The 17930-nt window shown below is 42.6% G+C and overlaps 1 protein-coding gene across 3 annotated transcripts in view; it reads left to right on the top strand.

The window, feature by feature from the left end:
* The window catches only part of ANKRD29 (ankyrin repeat domain 29), a 43914-nt gene that overhangs the window by 9518 nt on the left and 16466 nt on the right, over nt 1-17930 (top strand). For all 3 annotated transcript variants that reach the window (XM_053912466.2, XM_053912464.2, XM_053912465.2), the window contains exons 2-6: nt 297-407; nt 7765-7863; nt 11443-11541; nt 14358-14456; nt 17391-17489. In XM_053912466.2, the coding sequence (XP_053768441.1) occupies nt 297-407; nt 7765-7863; nt 11443-11541; nt 14358-14456; nt 17391-17489 (507 nt within the window). The remainder of the gene's footprint in view (nt 1-296; nt 408-7764; nt 7864-11442; nt 11542-14357; nt 14457-17390; nt 17490-17930) is intronic.

Genomic DNA, 17930 nt, shown 5'->3' with positions numbered 1-17930 from the left:
ACTGAACAAAGACAGGCAGGAAAGTGAGTGCATTGGTGGGAAATAGGGTATTAATAGTGTTGCATTATCAACAACTTGTGCTTCATAATCAGCACTGGGGCTCAGTTATCTGCTACAAAGCAGTACATTCCATAACCAAGTACATTACAGTTATCTACTGTTGGAGGAGCAGTCTTGCAAATGATATGGCACATCTGGAAACTGTCTTTTAAGTGGTGTATATTTGCGTAGAAGTGGTCATGTTAACTTCTGTTCTGATGTTGATTTCAAGATCCTGTTTCATTTTGTTTCTGCAGAAGGAAACTCCACTTGCCAATGCCGCATTCTGGGCAGCGAGGAGAGGAAACCTGGCTCTGCTCAGGCTGTTGCTGAACAGCGGTCGGGTGGATGTGGACTGCAGGGACAGTGTACGCACGGACTCGTTCGGTATACGCATGCCAAGGACACGCCATGTCCCCGTTGGCATGAGAGCACCTCCTGAACACATTTTCCTTAACAGTGCTTATCTACTCTCATGTGTTTGCTTGCTTTACCCTTTTGAGAAAGTCCAAGGCACCAGGGTGAACTTAAAAATGTATTGAGGAAACTATTACATGCATAAAACTGAAGGAGGCCCCAATAGGGAAAGAGACACTTCACCAGGAATCAGAATTGACAGATTCCAAGAAGCGTGTGTTTAGGCAGAGAATTCAAACCAGCTGCTTTCACAAAAAGGTGGAGATAATTTAGAGAAGAGGGGGGGCTGCTGTGGAGGTGGGAGTTAGGTTTTTTCCTACAAGGATGAAAGAACTGAGAAATGGGAGCCTCCCCCAGATTCTTCCCCTCTCATTACCTTTGCAGACAGCAATACACTAATTGGCAATTAAGGGGAACTAAAAACAGACACTACTGCCCACTGTGGGCCTGGACTAAGACAGCCCCTCCCCCCCCAGCTAGAGGTAATGACTTCTCTGTACTCAGTGTGACTCCTCCACATCTCTGGGGACAAGGAGGACCTCGGAGGGGAGAAAGAGAGGAAAGATGTTTTGATTTTAGGATTTAAATAAAAATGTTTTTCAAAGGAGCCCTATTGTTTTCCTGAAAACAGGATGTGCCATTTCCAGCTTTTATTGCACAAATGTGGTAATTGAGGTCAGCCACCAGCCACAGGGAGATACCAGCGTGTGCTCCAGTGCACCCGCTGGGGGCATCGGTGCAGGGTACCTTGGGTTTGCACCTCCAGGTCCACTCACCCTTCTCCAGCTTCCCCTGTTCCCCAGCACCTGAACTGTATGGTCTGTCCCAGTGGCCTTGCTTCCCTCTTACTTCCAGTTGGGTTTGGCCAGTGGGAGCATTGGCAGGAGTCAGAGGGTGGAAGGACAGGGATGTTGGGGAGCCCAGTGCACTGTCCCCCACCCCGCTCTCTCTGGTAACAGCATCCTGGGAGCCACCACCTTCCCCTCCTGCCTTCAGGCCTGGGCTGGCTGTGGAGCCCACTGTTCAGAACCCAGTGCTACACTGTTCTTTACAGTGTCCCTACGCCCAGGGCACAGCTTTATAAATAGTCTCTTTGTCAAACTTTCATCCAGTCATCTCAGTTTCAGTGTGCCATCTGTTCCTTGCGAGGACCCAGACCGATAGGGGGTCTTGGGCATCTGAGCCCTGGCCATTCTGCTCTTACTCGGCCTCCCTGGGCAGTGGTGCCACAATGGGCGAAACCGAAGCAGGGACACTGGTTTTCATCGTGGCCTCAACTACCAACCAGGTTGATGGCCATTTTCCCCTCTTTTCTTGAAGCCACTCCTTTTTTAGACACCTCTGTGACTTTCTTCTGGCTTTTAGCTTCCCAGGATCACCACATAATGCCACACATCTCCTACCCCCCAGACAACACCCCGCTCTCGGCCCCTCAGTGCCAGTTCCCCATCAGAGGTCACTCCCTACCACCCCCCCCTTCTCCTCGGGGCTCACAGCCGGTTTCTCTCTGTCTGCTGGGTGACCCAGTAGCTATTTTGATCCAAAAAATTTGCTTCTATAAATAAATACTAAGTGTTTTTAGGTTACTCCTTGTTTAAAAGAAAAAGTCACTTTCCGAGGGGCTTTCAGGAGAGCTGATTCCTTAACCCAAAGGAGCAAGTCTAAATGATGGTTTTCAGACACTCTTATTTTGAAAGGGCTTCTATGATTGATGGTGGCCGAGGGGGCAGGGAGGTGCTTGGGGCAGTGCAGGTCCTAGTTTCCTCCAGATTGCACTGGGTGGGTTCCTGCCTCCTCCACATGCTGCCTGAACCTGGAGTCTGGGTTCCAGGATGGTTTCTCGTAGTTAATGATCTCTAGGCTAGTGTTGTCCTCATCAGTGGGGCCAAGCCTCAGGGTCCCCTAGGATGCCAGGAGAACCAATGGAATGCAAGGAGAGACCCCAGGCCTTTGCTGGGAACTGCTCCTAACCTCAGGTATAACCTGTTCAAACTCGGAAGAGTTTATTGGAAAATAAACAGCTTTGTAAAGACAAATATGCATTATCTCTAGGCCATGCACAGTGGAAAACACTTTGATTTGCTAGCACTCATTCACCTTCAGTTTCTAGATTAATGCTATCTTTAATGATATTTTCATTTTTCTCTTTGCTCATCTCTGACACTTTGACCACAAAGATGTGCGATGGCAAGTTTATTTTAGTCTTTTTAGATGTATGAATGTTTGCAATTCACCATCTTGTTGGTTGTGGTCTTCACTATATTTATATCCGTGGTGTCCTCTATTCACAATCAGCTCATTTTAAAAGATACATTTCAACATCAGGTAACAAAACAAAGTGACCTTAGTTGTTAGAGAATTAAAAACAATCAAGCTAATAGGTTTTGAATATAAAAGAAATATTTTTTTGTATCTTAAGTCATCAACAGATACTATTTCTTTATTCTCCTTTTCCTTTATCTCAACCTCTTTTTCTCAATTGTCCATCATCTAGAATTGAAAAACAATCTTTAAAGAAGCATTTTTGTTCTTTGTTTCATTCCTTACTCTAATCTTTCCATCTTTCCTTACTTTAATACAGATGAGCTTAATTTTTTTATTTTCTTTTTTAAATATTCAAATCAAATGCTCTCTGATTCCTCTGGTTCATGGTTGATTTTTATTTTGAGACCAGTGTGACCCATGATAAAAAAATTTTCCCTCTCATGTAAAAAATATGGACATAGCTTATCTGTTTAGACTGGCTTTATTTATTTTATTGTTTTTTTTTCCAGCACCATTTAGTCCCCTTATGTACCCTCCCCACCAGCAATCACCACACTGTTGTCCATGACCGTGACTCCTTTTTCCTTTTTAGGAAAGGATCCCTCCACCCCTTAACCTCTCCATGCCCTTAGCTGTCACCCTGCTCTCTATCTATGAGTCTATCTCTATTTTGCTTGTTAGTTCAGTTTGTTCATTAGATTCCACATATGAGTGAAATCATATGGTATTTGTCTTTCTCTGACTGGCTTATTTCCTTAGCATAATGTTCTCTAGTACTGTCCATACTGTCACAAAGGGTAAAATTTTCTTCTTTTTTTACGGCTGAGTTGTATTCCATTGTGTAAATGTCCTGTAGTTGTTTTATCTACTTATCTACTGATGGGCACTTGGGCTGCTTCCATATCTTGGCGAGTGTAAATAATGCTGCAATGAATGTAGGGTTATGTTCTTTCAAATTAGTGTTTTGGGTTCCTTTAGATATATTCCCAGAAGCGGGGTTGCTGGGTCAAAAGGCAGATCCATTTGTAATTTTTTGAGGTATCACCACACTGTTTTCCACAGCGGCTGCACCAGTCTGCATTCCCATCAAAAGTGCACAAGGGTTCCCCTTTGTCCACATCCTCACCAGCACTTGTTTGTTAATTTATTGATGATAGCCATCCTGACAGGTGTGAGGTGATATCTCATTGTGGATTTAATTTGCACTTCTCTGATGATTAGTGACATTGAGCATCTTTTCATATGCCTATTGGCCATCTGTATGTCCTCTTTGGATAATTGTCTATTCAGGTCCTTTGCCCATTTTTTAATTGGGTTGTTTGGAGTTTTTTTTGGTGTTGAGATTTGTAAGTACAGTACTTTTTAAATTTTGGATATTAATCTCTTATCAGATGTATTGGCAAATATGTTCTCCCATTCTGTGGGTCTTTTTATTTTGTTGATGTTTTCCTTTGTTGTGCAAAAACTTTTTAGTTTGATGAATTCCCATTTGCTTATTTTTACTTTTGTTTCCCTTTCCTGGGAAGATATATCTGAAAAAATATTGCCAAAAGCAATGTCTGAGATTTTACTGCCTATGTTTCCTTCCAAGATTTTTATGGTTTTGGATCTAGCATTTACATCTTTAATCCATTTTGAATTTATTCTTGTGTGTGGTGTAAGAAGGTGGCCTACTTTCATTTTTCTGCACGTATCTGCCCAATTTTCCCAACACCATTTATTGAATAAACTATCTTTAGCCCACTGTATGTGTTTGCTTCCTCTGTCAAATATTAATTGACTATAAAGGTGTAGGTTTATTTCTGGTCTCTCTATTCTGTTCCATTGATGTATGTGTCTATTTTTATGCCACTACCAGGCTGTTTGGATTACAATGGCCTTATGGTATAATTTGATGTTAGGTACTGTGATTCCGCCAACTTTGTTCTTCTTTCTCAGGGTTGCTATTGCTGTGTGGGGTCTTTTGTGGTTCCATATGAGTTTTTGAAATATTTGTTCTAGTTCTGTGAAATACATCATTGGAATCTTGATAGGGATTGCATTGAATCTATAGATTACTTTGGGAAGTATGGATATTTTAATGATGTTAATTCTTCCTGTCCATGAACATGGTATGTGCTTCCACTTATTTGTATCTTCTTCAGTTTCTTTCTTGAGCATCTTATAATTTTCTGAGTACAGGTCTCTATATCCTTGGTTAGATTTACTCCTAGGTATTTTATTCTTTTTGAAGCAATTGTGAGTAGGATTGCTTTCTTAATTTCACTTTCTATTAGCTCATTATTGGCATATAAAAATGAAACTGATTTCTGGATATTAATTTTATATCCTGCTACTTTGCTGAATTCATTTATCAGTTCTAGTAGTTTCTTGGTAGAATCTTTGGGGTTCTCTATGTAGAATATCATGCCATCTGCAAATAAAGACAATTTTACTTCTTCCTTTCCATTTTTGTTTTCTTTTATTTCTTCTTCTTGTCTGATTGTTGTGGCTGGGACTCCCAGTACTGTGTTGAATAAGAGAGGTAAGAGCAGACATCCCTGTCTTGTTCCTCATCTCAAGGGGAACACTTGTAGTGTTTATTATTTATTATTATTATTATTATTTTTTTTGCCCATTGAGTATGATGCTGGCAGTGGATTTGTCATATATGGCCTTATTATGTTTAGGTATGTTCCCTCTATTCCCACTTTACTGAGAGTTTTTATCATAAATCAGTGCTGGATTTTATCAAATGCTTCTTCTTCATCTATTGTTATGGTCATGTGGTTTTTATCCTTCATTTGGTTTATGCGGTGAATCACATTTATTGATTTACAAATGTTGTACCAACCTTGCATTCCCAGATAAATCCCACTTAATCATGGTATGTGATCTTTTTGATGCATTGCTGTATTTGTGTTGCTAATATATTTTTTTAATATTTTATTTATTTATTTTAGACAGAGGGGTAGGGAGGGAGAAAGAGAAGGAGACAAACATCAATGTGTGGTTACCTCTCACACGCCCCCTACTGGGGACCTGGCCTGCAACCCAGGCATGTGCCCTGACTGGTAATCAAACCAGTGACCCTTTGGTTCACAGGCCCTCGCTCAATTCACTTTTCCACACCAGCCAGGGCTATTTTGCTAATATTTTGTTGAGGATTTTAGTGTCTGTGTTCATCAGGGATACTGGCCTATAATTACCTTTGTTTTTTAGTGTCTTTATCTGGTTTTGGAATTAGGAAAATGCTGGCCTTGTAAAATGAGCTCAGGAGCCTTCCCTCCTTTTGAATTTTTTTGAACAGTATGAGATGGAGAGGTGTTAGTTCTTGTAACGTTTGGTGCAATTCACCTCTGAAGCCATCTGGTCCAGGACTTTTGTTTGTTGGGAGTTTTTTGATTACTGCGTCAATTTCACAAAGTATAATGTGTCTACTGAGATTCTCTGATTCTTCCTGATTTTGTTTTGGAAGGGTGTATGTTTCTAGGGATTTATCCATTTCATCCAGGTTGTCCAGTTTGTTGGCATACGGTTGTCTATAATATTTTCTTACAATCCTTTGTATTTCTTAGTTGTCAGTTGCTATTTCTCATCTTTCATTTCTGATTTTATATATTTGGATCCTCTCTCTCTTTTTCTTGAGTCTCATTAAAGGTTTGTCAACCTTGTTTATCTTTTCCAAGAACCAGCTCTTGGATTCATTGATCTTTTGTATCATTTTTTAAAAGATTCTATTTTGTTTATTTCTGCTCTTTATTATTTCCTTCCTTCTACTCACTTTGGGCTGTTTGTTGTTCTTTTTCAAGTTCCTTTAAGTGTAAAGTTACATTGGTTGTTTGAACTTTGTCTTCTTTCTTGAGATAGGCCTGTAATGCTGCGAATTTCCCTCTTAGGACTGCTTTCCCTGTGTCCCACAGATTTTGGATTGTTCTCATTTTCATTTGTTTTGAGGTGTCTTTTGATTTCTTCCTTGATCTCATTGTTGACCCATTCATTGTTTAATACCATGTTATTTAGCTTCCATGTCTCTGCATGTTTTTTGGTATTATTTTTGTGATTGATTTCTAGTTTCATAGCGTTGTGGTCAGAGAAGATGCTTGATATGATTTCAATCATTAACAGACAAGGAGAATGAGCCTTTGAAATGTTAGATAACCCCCCAGGGTCACACTGTCAGACTACTGAGCTCTACTGCCTCACTACAAAATCCCACAGATGTAAATAGCACCACACTCCTGAGTCACTTCCCCCATAACCGAGAGAGCCTTCCTCACTGCGGAACTGTCTCTTGTCATCCACTCCTGGAAGGCAAGTTGCTGAGCATGTAGGTGTGGGGGTTCAGATTACAGTCCCAAACCCTTGGAAACAACTAGAAATTAAACTACAAAAGACTACTTGAATTGCAGGGTTCATATCCCATGGTCCACCTCAAGTCCTTGAATCTGAAAGCTGGAAGAGCCCTTGGTGATCCCCCTGTACAGCCCCTCATTTTAGAGCTGAGGTAAATGAGCCCCAGGAATTATAACAGTGCAACTTGCCCTTGTTGCGCTGTTGGTTAATGACAAAGATGACAAAGGTCGACTTGGACCCCAGGGCTCCAGACTCTGTTGTTTCTTATTTCATCACAGTGCCTTTCATCTCCGTCTGAATCAGTTCGAAGATAAAGACTTCTAAACCTAGAAAACCGACTGGTACTACTTAACCCATTTTTTGCATTAATGCAGTGTTTCAGCTCAAGAACATTTAACATGAATCACAAAATGAGATAATTACATCACTGGTGCTTTAAAATGCAGTAACCATGGTTCACTTGGACTGTGTTTCTGAAGTTCCTGGAAGAAATAAATGTTTAAATTGAAAATTCCAGCCTCAGCAATTGTCACTTTGCTCTTTCCCCCTCTAGTCTGCACTATTGGTTAGTCATAAGCCACATCTCTCATTGCGGGAAGTTTTGTGCTGGGACGTGCCCTGGGTGAAGCCGACCTCTCTGCAGCCTCTCCCCCAGGACCCCTCTCTGACATGCAGAGGCCTAACTGTTCATCCGTCTCCTCCCTCCAGTATGGCACCACGCTCCTCATGGTCGCCTCCTATGCTGGTCACATAGACTGTGTGAGGGAACTCGTTCTCCAAGGAGCGGACATCAATCTCCAGAGAGAGGTAGGTCAAGTTTTGCACTTGAGTAAGAAAGACCCAGGTGATAGATGCTTGAAGTTCTCACGATAGTGAATTGTTAAGAAGGGTAAGAGTAGTGATTGCTCTTCTCCTGTATGACACTGAAGCCCAGTTGCAGGCTTCTTTGTGCCGAAAGTAAGGCCCTGGAACTGACCGTTCGCTGTACTTCCGTTGAACACATCTTCTCAGGCATGTGTTGCATCCTGATGTAACCAAACCTCTAACCACATCCCTTAAACACTCAAACGTTTCATCCCAAGCTTAAATCAGTTTTTTCTTCTTCCCTTGGGATGAGATGCTATAGAATCCATAGGATTTTCATAGAGATCATTATAGTTTTAGAAGGATTGTGTCACCAACTTGTTCTTAATGAGTCTCACTTGCTACACTATCTCAACCATCCCCACCAAACCATATTTTCAAAGGACTTCTCTGACCGGCTATGTAATAAGCCCCACCCCCAGAATCCATGCAGTGAGCATTGGACTAAAATGTGAGTCTGCTCCCGCCCTTTATTCAAGGGCAGTCTTGAGAGTTCCATCTGGCCCAAGGATCCATTCTTGGTCCAGTGTAAAAGAACAGTGGGGGCTAGGACATTTTAACATACTTTGGGATCCGGGTCTGAGGAGGGGTCATTTATTTCCAAGACAATATAGAGCCTGGGAAACTAACCTTAATGGAGACACATGCACAGGTCAGGCCACACTGACCCAGAACCAGACCGGAGCGCTTGGTTTTCCTTGATCCACTCTGACCGAAAGGCCCGCCCGATAGCTGTTTCTGAAAGGAGGACTCATTAACCAGATGTTCATCGAGCAACACACCTCGTCTTCCTGGCTGGACTGCCACCCTGTGGGGAGCAGATTAAGATGCACCGTACAAAAGGGCTAGATGTTCCACAGGACATCTAGAAATTTTATCTCCCCTCCTGGTGTTGCCTTGGCCGTGGCCCACGGGAGAGTGACGCTCACTGGGTAGAGCCTGGAGTGTGGTTCTCACTGCCCTGGAGCAGCACGCCTGGTCCGTTGAGAGGAGCAGTAGTACAAAGAGACTGCAGCAAATCCAGCCAGTCTCCTCGCAGGCAGATTTTTCTGTGCAATTTCCATAACACTGGATCGTTGTTTTAGCTCATTTGCACTTCAGCAGCTGATTTTCTTCTTGGAAGAAAATGTTTGGGCCCATTTAGAATTATAGTTTAAAATGACTTCAATCTTTTTATTTTTCCTCTCTGCTTTACAGTCTTTATTTTAACTTTAAAGAGACAGATTTTTCTCTAATAAAAACAATATGATCCAGCTCTGCTTACTCAAAAACTTTATCCTTAAGGGCGAGTTCAACATGCACAAAAATATCTTCAAGATGCCTAAGAAAGCTGGGAGGAGAAGAGAAGTGTTTGTTTATTTTCAGTCAGTGTATGGTTGGTTCCAGTTGCTCAGCTAATGTTCTTGAAGAAGTGAACTGTTGAGCAGTGACCAAAGTGGCCCTTGAAGACTTACCAAAGTGTGCCCCAATGCAGGTAACCTGTGTGGCTCAAATGGTGATTCTGTGCAAGTTCCTGGCGGTCCCCTGAGGCCATGGAAGTCTGGAACGAGAGAAGCCCCACCCTCACCTCGCATGTTTTGGAATCTGAGAATGCTTAGCAGTGCTAAGGAACTCATATAGCAGACTTCTACCTTGGGTCATCTGTAGTCGATTTTGCAATATTGGAATATTTATTTCCTGAAAGAGTACCTGCCACTGTTTTCTTGGGTAGGCTGTCTAACACACAGGGCTTGCTAGGGGGACACACCAGAAGCTGCGGTCCTGGAAGACCATTGCTCTAGAGACCCAGCAATACTGGCTGGGTAATAATCTCAGGTGTAGAGGCCACACATGCGGTTGTCATGAGACCCTGGGTTTCAGGAGTAAAGCCCATGCATTTAAGACCTTTATTCACCTTCCAGACTGAAGTCTAGCTCCTGTTGTCTAGATTGCTGTATTCATGTGCACAATGATTAGTAGTATGTATGTTCCAAAATTGGCTCAAACTGCTGTAAATATGATTTTTGTAATTAATGCATAAAAAAAGCTTATTGAAAAACAATTCCTGTCTCTTAATGAAGGAACAACACCTAGAAATGACCTTTGGTAGTCTGTAAAGTTAATATTTATAAAGAAGATGAGAGTTTTCCTATTCTAGCCAAGTTTCTCCATCCATACCTTATCATATCTCAAGGTTTCTGGAACCCAGCATCCTCCACTGTAAGAAAACCATGAGCGGATGTTTCCCACTTGTTTCCCTGAGAACCAAGGAGAAAACTCACTTCTGCATCACAGGCAGAAAGGCTCTGTGAATGGTCACATCACGCTGCCTTGCTGGGGCAGAGTCTAGTGGGGCACAGCCTGAGATACAGGGTGTGTCTGGGAGGGCACTGGCATGTATCCAACCTCAGACGTGGGCTCCCTGGTCCTGTCACCCACACACACATGCACATGCGCACACACCCTAAAGAGCAAGACTCAGAGTGATCAGTGACCCATAGGACATACACTCCCTGGCTTCTCACACCTGGATGAGAACCTAGCACCTTAATACTCCCAGTTGGTTTTCTCTTCACTCTGTCTGAGAAAGTGTGGTCTTCGCTTCATTCCATGCTCAAAGCAACAGGAGGGAAGAGCATCTGTATATGAAAAGTATACATGGCCCACATCAGTGGGATGATGATTTTGCTCAGACTACGCAATGGTTTGGGTACCAATTTTTGAGAAGCTTTATAAAAATGCCTGTGAAGAAACAATGCTAAAAATTGTGTCTCGGGATATCAGTGATAAGTTTAAAATTAGAATCAAACTGTTTCTTGTTAATATGTCCTATTTGGGGAAATATTTTGAGCCCATTTGCAAGAATTACTTAGATTCTTTCTTGCACAGGTAGCTTTATAACTCTGGGCCAATAACTTTTGTAACCAGACCGCTACTAGAATTCTTCTACCATGAATGAATGTCGGTGTTCCCCGACTACTATAGCAAGCACGTTAGTTTCCCACAGCTGCTGTAACAACAGAAACTTATACTCCCACAGTTGTGAAAAACAGAAAACTTGAGGTGTTCAAAGGGTCACACTCCCTCTGGAGGCTCCAGAGGAGAGTTTATGCTTTACCTCTTCCAGCTGCTGGTAACTGTTGCATTCTTCGACTTGCGGCCCCATCACTCTGACAAGGCGTCTGTGGTCACGTTGCCTGTGCCTCTTCTCTGTGTTAAATACACTCTGCCTCACTTGTATCAACACACTTGTCTAGGGCCCGCCCAGATAACTTCCTTTCAACATCCTTCATCACATCTTTTGCCATATAAGTAATATTCACAAGTTCTGGGAATTAGAATGAATACGTATCTTTTGGAAGTCCACCATTTATTCCCCTACACCAAAAATAAAGTTTTCCTTTCATCTTCTCACTCCTCTGATCAAAGAATAATAATCACTTTAAATATAACCCCTTCCTAGGCTAGAAGCTTTATATGCAAGGATGTTGTTTTGTAATGTGACCAAACGTCTTTTGAAACCAGCCTCTCTCTCTCCCCCAGTCAGGTACAACTGCCCTGTTCTTCGCTGCCCAGCAAGGCCATAATGACGTCGTGAGATTTCTCTTTGAATTTGGAGCATCCACTGAGTTTAGGACAAAAGTAAGAGTGCTTTGTTGATTCATACCCCATTGAAAAATTTTAGCAATCATGAGTATTCATTTCTCTTCATCTATAATAAAAATTTGTGCTTCCTTTTTTACAAGATTCTCAAGCCTAGGAAGGTGGGTTTCACGAGGCTTCTTGTAAAGGTTCAGGAGCCTTCCGAGAGATTCAATTCAGAACACGACATTTTTTTACTCTGGGCACACAACTGGACAATTGTATGAGGAATTACTTAGATTCTTTTTCGCACTTGTAGCTTTCTTCTCTGGGACACTAAATTCTGTGACCAGGATGGATACGGCAGCAGGTGCTTCAAACTTTCCCTGTTTTCACGTGCTTTTTTCTGCTTCAAGATTAATCCCAGGGCTCTGATAGGAAATGTTGAAGTATTAAGCCGATCCTAGTGAATCTCAGCGATTCTAAGGAGGGTGCTTTGGCTGGTAGTTTACCTTCAGAGATGTCCTCACTGGAATATGTGATACATGATTGCAGTTTATGTAGCTGGGCAAGAGAAGTCCTCGAGCCTTCATATCGGGCATGTGGCTAGGAAAACTGAGGCTGCAGAAAGATCAGCTTTGTATTCACAGCGTGATTTTAAGTGATAGTATTTTGTAGTAGGAAAATTTGAACTGCCATAACTTTTTTGAGATTGTCAACTATTTCTGGCCTAATCATAACAAAAAAATTCCTGAATATTTGCCCCAGTGGAAACTTTTAGTTTTTCTTAACTCATCGTATTTGATACTTTAATATCAAGGGAGTTTCCACTGGGTTTTTTTTAAATTAAGATTTAATTATTACATAGATCCAAATATCAGGTTTCTGTCTTTTCTGAAACCTGCTATTGGACTGTGTACATGCTCCAGACATGCTGGATATAATATACGAAATATGTATATGTTTTTATATTAATTGTCATTTTATTTTTCATCTATAAAAGTGATACGACTAAAAACAAAGTAAAGTTTTACAAACCTAAGTCTTAAGTCTTTGAACTATGTCAAAATGATCATGTTTTGCCATATGGCTGCTTCAGTCTTCTTGGTTAGCAAGTTAGTGCTGGCGTAAAGCCTTTGTACATGGGCCAGTTTGGGTTGTCCCAGAAACCCATGGAACAAGGCACCCCGGCTGAGCCATTTCACATGTTTCCATTAGGTCAACTGCAGGTGTCCAGGAGCTTTCCAGGGGAAGGAGAGAGTGTCGGGGAAGCTTTCAGTTTTAATATGATCCAGTCATCAGAACTGACTTTGTGTCAACAATTGTTATCATTGTTTTTAAATTTATATCCCCCCAAATATGTGTTTTTAAAATAACAGTTGTCAGCTCTTCTGTGACAGTCATCATATTTAATCTGTTCTCTAAACTCTTTAGGCAAAGGGCTGAGAAAATTGACAGAACAAAACCTGGAAACATGGGTACTCATGGCTGCTGTTATGCAATTTTGTGGTGTTCACCCACCCCTCCCATAACCCGCACCACCACCTGAGCCTTTCAGTCTCTCCCCCCAATTCCTCACCCTTCAAAACCCAGCTCTCCCCCACCACCCAGCCACATGCATCCCCCCAGATCTCACCTGCCTGCGAATGCAGGAGCTCTTACAGTGGTGCCACCCGCTCACCACAGTCACCTGACATGACTGGTCAGAGGCCTATTTCTGGGCCTCGCCCCAGACCCACTGAATCTGAGGATGGGGCTCTGAGGGGTAGGCATTTTGAGTCAACACTCTATGCCCATATATAAAAACCACACTATCTCATACTTATGATTTGTGTTTTAGAACCAGCTTACATGTTCTCGCATTATTTATGATTAGCTCAAGTGTCCATATACCAATTCGCAGGGCCAGACAAACAACAATCCTAGCTGGGAAAAGATAATGCATTAGCTTCAGCACCTGAGAAAAACGGTTAAGGATTTCAGCTGACCACAAACTCCATGAGTCAGTAGTGTGATGTGGCTGACATGAAAGCAACTCGAATTTGGGCCGCAGAAGTAAAAGTGGAGTAGATGGAACTAAGGAGTGTCCCACTCCACACCAGACCACGCCCACTCCATACTGCTCTGTTGAATTCCAGGACCCTCATTTTAAAAGAGACCTGGGCAGACTGGCACATGTTCAAAGGAAGATACTAAGTAGGGTCGTTAAGAGGCACATGGAATATGCTGTAATTACCCACTCTTTTAATGGATGCAGAGCTTGTTTCATGAAGGCAACGGCCCCTGAGGGTTACCCTATAAAAGCACCTTAATCTCAGAGGTCCGCCACTGGGAGGAACCCCAGGGAGACACCAATGTTTGTCAAGAGGGTCTCTGGCCCAAAGCCAAGGAGGCTATTCTGTCAATTCCAAGAGAGACCTGACTGGTACAGACTTTCTGTTCTTTGTTTCCTTTATTGAGAGGCAAACAGAAGAGTCTGCATTTGACGTAGGAAATTTCTTTGTTGTTGTTGTTTTTCAATTACCGTTAACATACAATGCTGTATTAGTTTCATGTATATAACATCGTGATCATATATAACTTAGAAAGTGATCGCTTTGATGAGTCTGGTAGACATGGGACATTTCTAAATTCTACATAATAACTTAGTCAACTGTAACAAATCTCAAGCAAGTCATCCAGGTGTACAAAAACTGAAGTCCTTAAGATGAGCTGTCATGACAGTAAAGAAAACGTAAAAGGGACAAAAGAGGAAACGTGAGTTTGTTATTATCTATGGAGAATCGTTTTCCAAAGTTCTCACTATGTGAAGATCATCTCTGGTAAGATTTGTGCCTGCGCTGTTTCTAACGTGTTTATACTTTGCACGCCCACAGGACGGGGGCACTGCCCTGCTGGCCGCCAGTCAGTATGGGCACAAGCAGGTGGTGGACACCTTGCTGAAGCACGGAGCCAACATCCATGACCAGCTCTATGTGAGTGTGTTTCACGGGGCCTTGTTCATTCCCTCGTCACACAGACCGTTGCAGTCTAAGTTTGGATGCCAGAAGTGCCAACTTCAAAAGTATTTCAATGAGCAGTAGGAGTTTAATCTGAGACATCAAGGGAAAAATATATATAGTTAACCAGGTAATCTTTTTCTATGGAGAAACTGCATATCCTTACTTATTCATCTTTGTTCTGCGTCTCTCACACATGAAATATTTCATCTACCTGTGCAATTAGGGTCTTCAAAAATCATGTGATACGTACTCATTCATAATATGACAAGCCCAGTATATGGGCTTGCTGAAAATCACAATAAATAAGTTCTGTTGTGAGTTTATTTGGGAGCAAGAGCACCCACAAGGGGAAATCAGGTTATGTGGGAGAGCAGTGAGGTTGGGTGGGTGAAGACGTGTGAGATGCACGCACACATTGTCCTTTGAAAGGCATCCCCTGCTCGTGTGGGGCTGTGTGCTGCTAATCGGCAGTTAGCACATTACTCGAGCCTCTTCCAATTGACTGTCGTCGTAATTCTACAGGATTCAGGGCACATGTGATTCCACTTTTGTAGGAAAAAATACATTATGGGGAGATGGAGGGACTTGAGTGTCCTAGTGAGGAGTGGAGGAATTCCTTTTCCAGTTACCTGGGAACCATGTCTTAGGCTGTCCTACCTGTAGGCTGTCCCCTAGACAGCCCTTGCGCCCGGGGCACTGTACACTTTCATAGACATGTAATGAGATGTGTCGGTGTGAACTTTTTCATTTGAACACCCTTTCCAGCATTTACACGGTTAACTCTGAAAAATCGCAGACCTCTTTGAAGTACATGGCAACCAGCCTTACCTTTTGTACTTCAAACTCTGTGATACTCTGAGCCTGCAGCATTCCCAGCTGAATGACTGAAGTACTTGATAATGGTCTAAAGGAGTCATTTTCATCTCCCGCTGCCCATTGGAATCACCTAGAAAGCTTCAAAAAATACCACTTCCCAGTCCCCCACCCACCACCCAGCCCAGAGTCTCTAAGGGCACAGCTTGAGCAACAGGTGGTTCTGACATGTGGGCAAGGCTAAGAGACAGGTCTACAGCTGTTTCTTTGGCTGTGTATAGGTGCAGCATGTCTGAGAGTGTGTGTGAGTAAATGTATGTGTAGGCTGACTAGGAAGAGCCCAGGTCTTTGGGAAAAGAAAGTGAGTTGTGATGTTGTGATTTTCACAGCCTCCACAGTCAGCCGTCCAAATTGATGGTGAGCATGGAATAGGTCCTGTTAGATGATATTCTTCCGTAAGGTTCGTCGGGGTGGCACATAATCCTAGAAACACAGAGTTTGGGACAGCCCATGTTTGTTGTTGGTTCATCTCTATCGTGAGGTGACTCGAGAAATTTCATGCATCAGAGAGTCCAGTGTAAATGTTTTCATGAAAAACAATGGAAATATGGGGAATCCCTGTCACTGATCCCTGAAAACTTCTAGGAACAGAAGTTTGTAATGCACAGTAAAAAATCCAATGCATAGATATTCATTTTAGAAACTTCCTAAGAGTTATGAGCTGCTAAGCTCATGAAAGACTTCCTGTAGCAACACAGTAAGGAGCAGCCGAAGAATTTCATTCCCATATCAAACACCTGTTTAAAACTCCATACAGGCTAATTAATTTTTTAATGATCGCCTTGAGGGGAGTCTGGCAGCTCAGCTGACTCCCACTGGAAATACAGCACCCTCCACATGGTTGGACTTGCAGGGAAAGGTGCTTTGTGTTTTAACCTGTGGTAAGTGTTCCTGATGGGAGGGTAGTAATTAGCTGGGATTGCTCGGGTTTTCCACTGCTGTCTGAGAGTAACGAAGCTCGCCGTGTCCTGTCTGTGTGAAATGAACAGTGGGAGAGGATGCGTGCCCTCAGCTGACCCATGTACTGTCCAAACTGCCCAATGACACGCCTTCGAGAAAAAAGAAATGACCAGGAGGCATAGATACCCAGTTAAAAGGAAAACTAAAGAAAATTGGAAAAAAGCACTTGCTTTGGGCTTTTATGAAAGATTGCTTAGTTGCATGTATAGGTGTTAACGGGCATCTGCTGGGCTGGCATGGGGCAAGTTCATGGGTATTCTTACTAAGGCAGTTAGTTATTCTGAAAGTGTCTATGCTTTAAAGCTTGGAGAAACTGCACGTTGGGGAGACATGGATAAGGGGGCAGAATGAGAAAGGAGTAGGAAAGATCTAATTAAAAGGACACTCTTTACTCCTGAACCATAAAAGCACACAAAATAGATTTGGGAAATTTTTTTGTTCTGCTTTTTATTAATAGACTTTTTTCATGTTTAAAAATTGTATTGATTATGCTATTCCAATTGTCCTGATTTTCCCCCCTTTGCCCCGCCTCCACACAGTACTCCCACTCCCTCAGGCCATCCCCCCACCATTGTTCATGTCCACGGGTCATGCCTGTAAGTTCTGTGGCTACTCCATTTCCTATACTGCATTTTACACCCCCATGGCTATCTTATAACTACCTATTTGTACTTCTTAATCCCCTCACCTCTTCACCCATTCCCCCACGCCCCACTCCCATCTGGCCACCAACAAAACACTCTTTGTATCCATGATTCTGTCTGTTCTTCTTGTTTGTTTAGTTTGTTTGTTTAGTTTGGACTTGCATGTCTATTTCCTTCACCCAAATTAGGGGAGTTTTCTTTCATTAGTTTTTCAAATAGAGTTTCAATTTCTTGAAACTCCTTTAGAATCATTCATTAGAATCTGTGATCTTTCAGAATCATTCTTCAAAAAATAAAACATTAACTACGCATATGAAAAGTGGGGTGGAAATGGAAAATTGTGTTAAGTGTATGTAATTTAAAAGATGATTTCTCTTAAAACAAATGCGAAAGATGATTCTTTTAACCCGTTAACTTTGCTGTCCCTCAGGACGGAGCTACTGCACTCTTCCTAGCCGCCCAGGGTGGTTACTTGGATGTTACTCGATTACTGCTGTCTTCAGGAGCTAAGGTCAACCAGCCGAGGCAGGTAATGCCCGTGTGCACGGAGCAGTGGGCGGGAGGGCCGGCTCACCTGCAGCGGCATTCACCCGGGCGGCCAGTCAGCTCCGAGTGTCTTTAAATCCTTTTGCTTCTGTGACACAGGTTAATCTTTGATTAGGGTTTCTTCTGTTCTTTGCTTTGGGCTTTCCTGAAATCAGGCTGACATCACCTTTTACTATTTTTAAAACTTGGGTATTTGGTGTCTGAGGTCAAGTACACACACTCTGCCACCTCCTGTTCAAATAAATTATGGCTGCGCTGAGGTAATGAGAGGGGGCTCGCCTGGGACACAGGCAAACAGAGGAGCGTCAGGTAGCCTTGCCCCGGCCCAGTCCCTGCACTGATACGCCGCCTTACCTCTTACCCCCGCTTCGTTCCCCAAGCCAAAGAGAAGGCACTGCAGTCAGTAGCAGGTTCCACACCGTCA

This window comes from Desmodus rotundus, chromosome 10 (genome assembly GCF_022682495.2).
Source record: "Desmodus rotundus isolate HL8 chromosome 10, HLdesRot8A.1, whole genome shotgun sequence".
Lineage (NCBI taxonomy): Eukaryota > Metazoa > Chordata > Mammalia > Chiroptera > Phyllostomidae > Desmodus > Desmodus rotundus.
The sequence above is the reverse complement of the archived record's forward strand: the minus strand, read 5'-3'. Positions and strand labels throughout refer to the sequence as shown.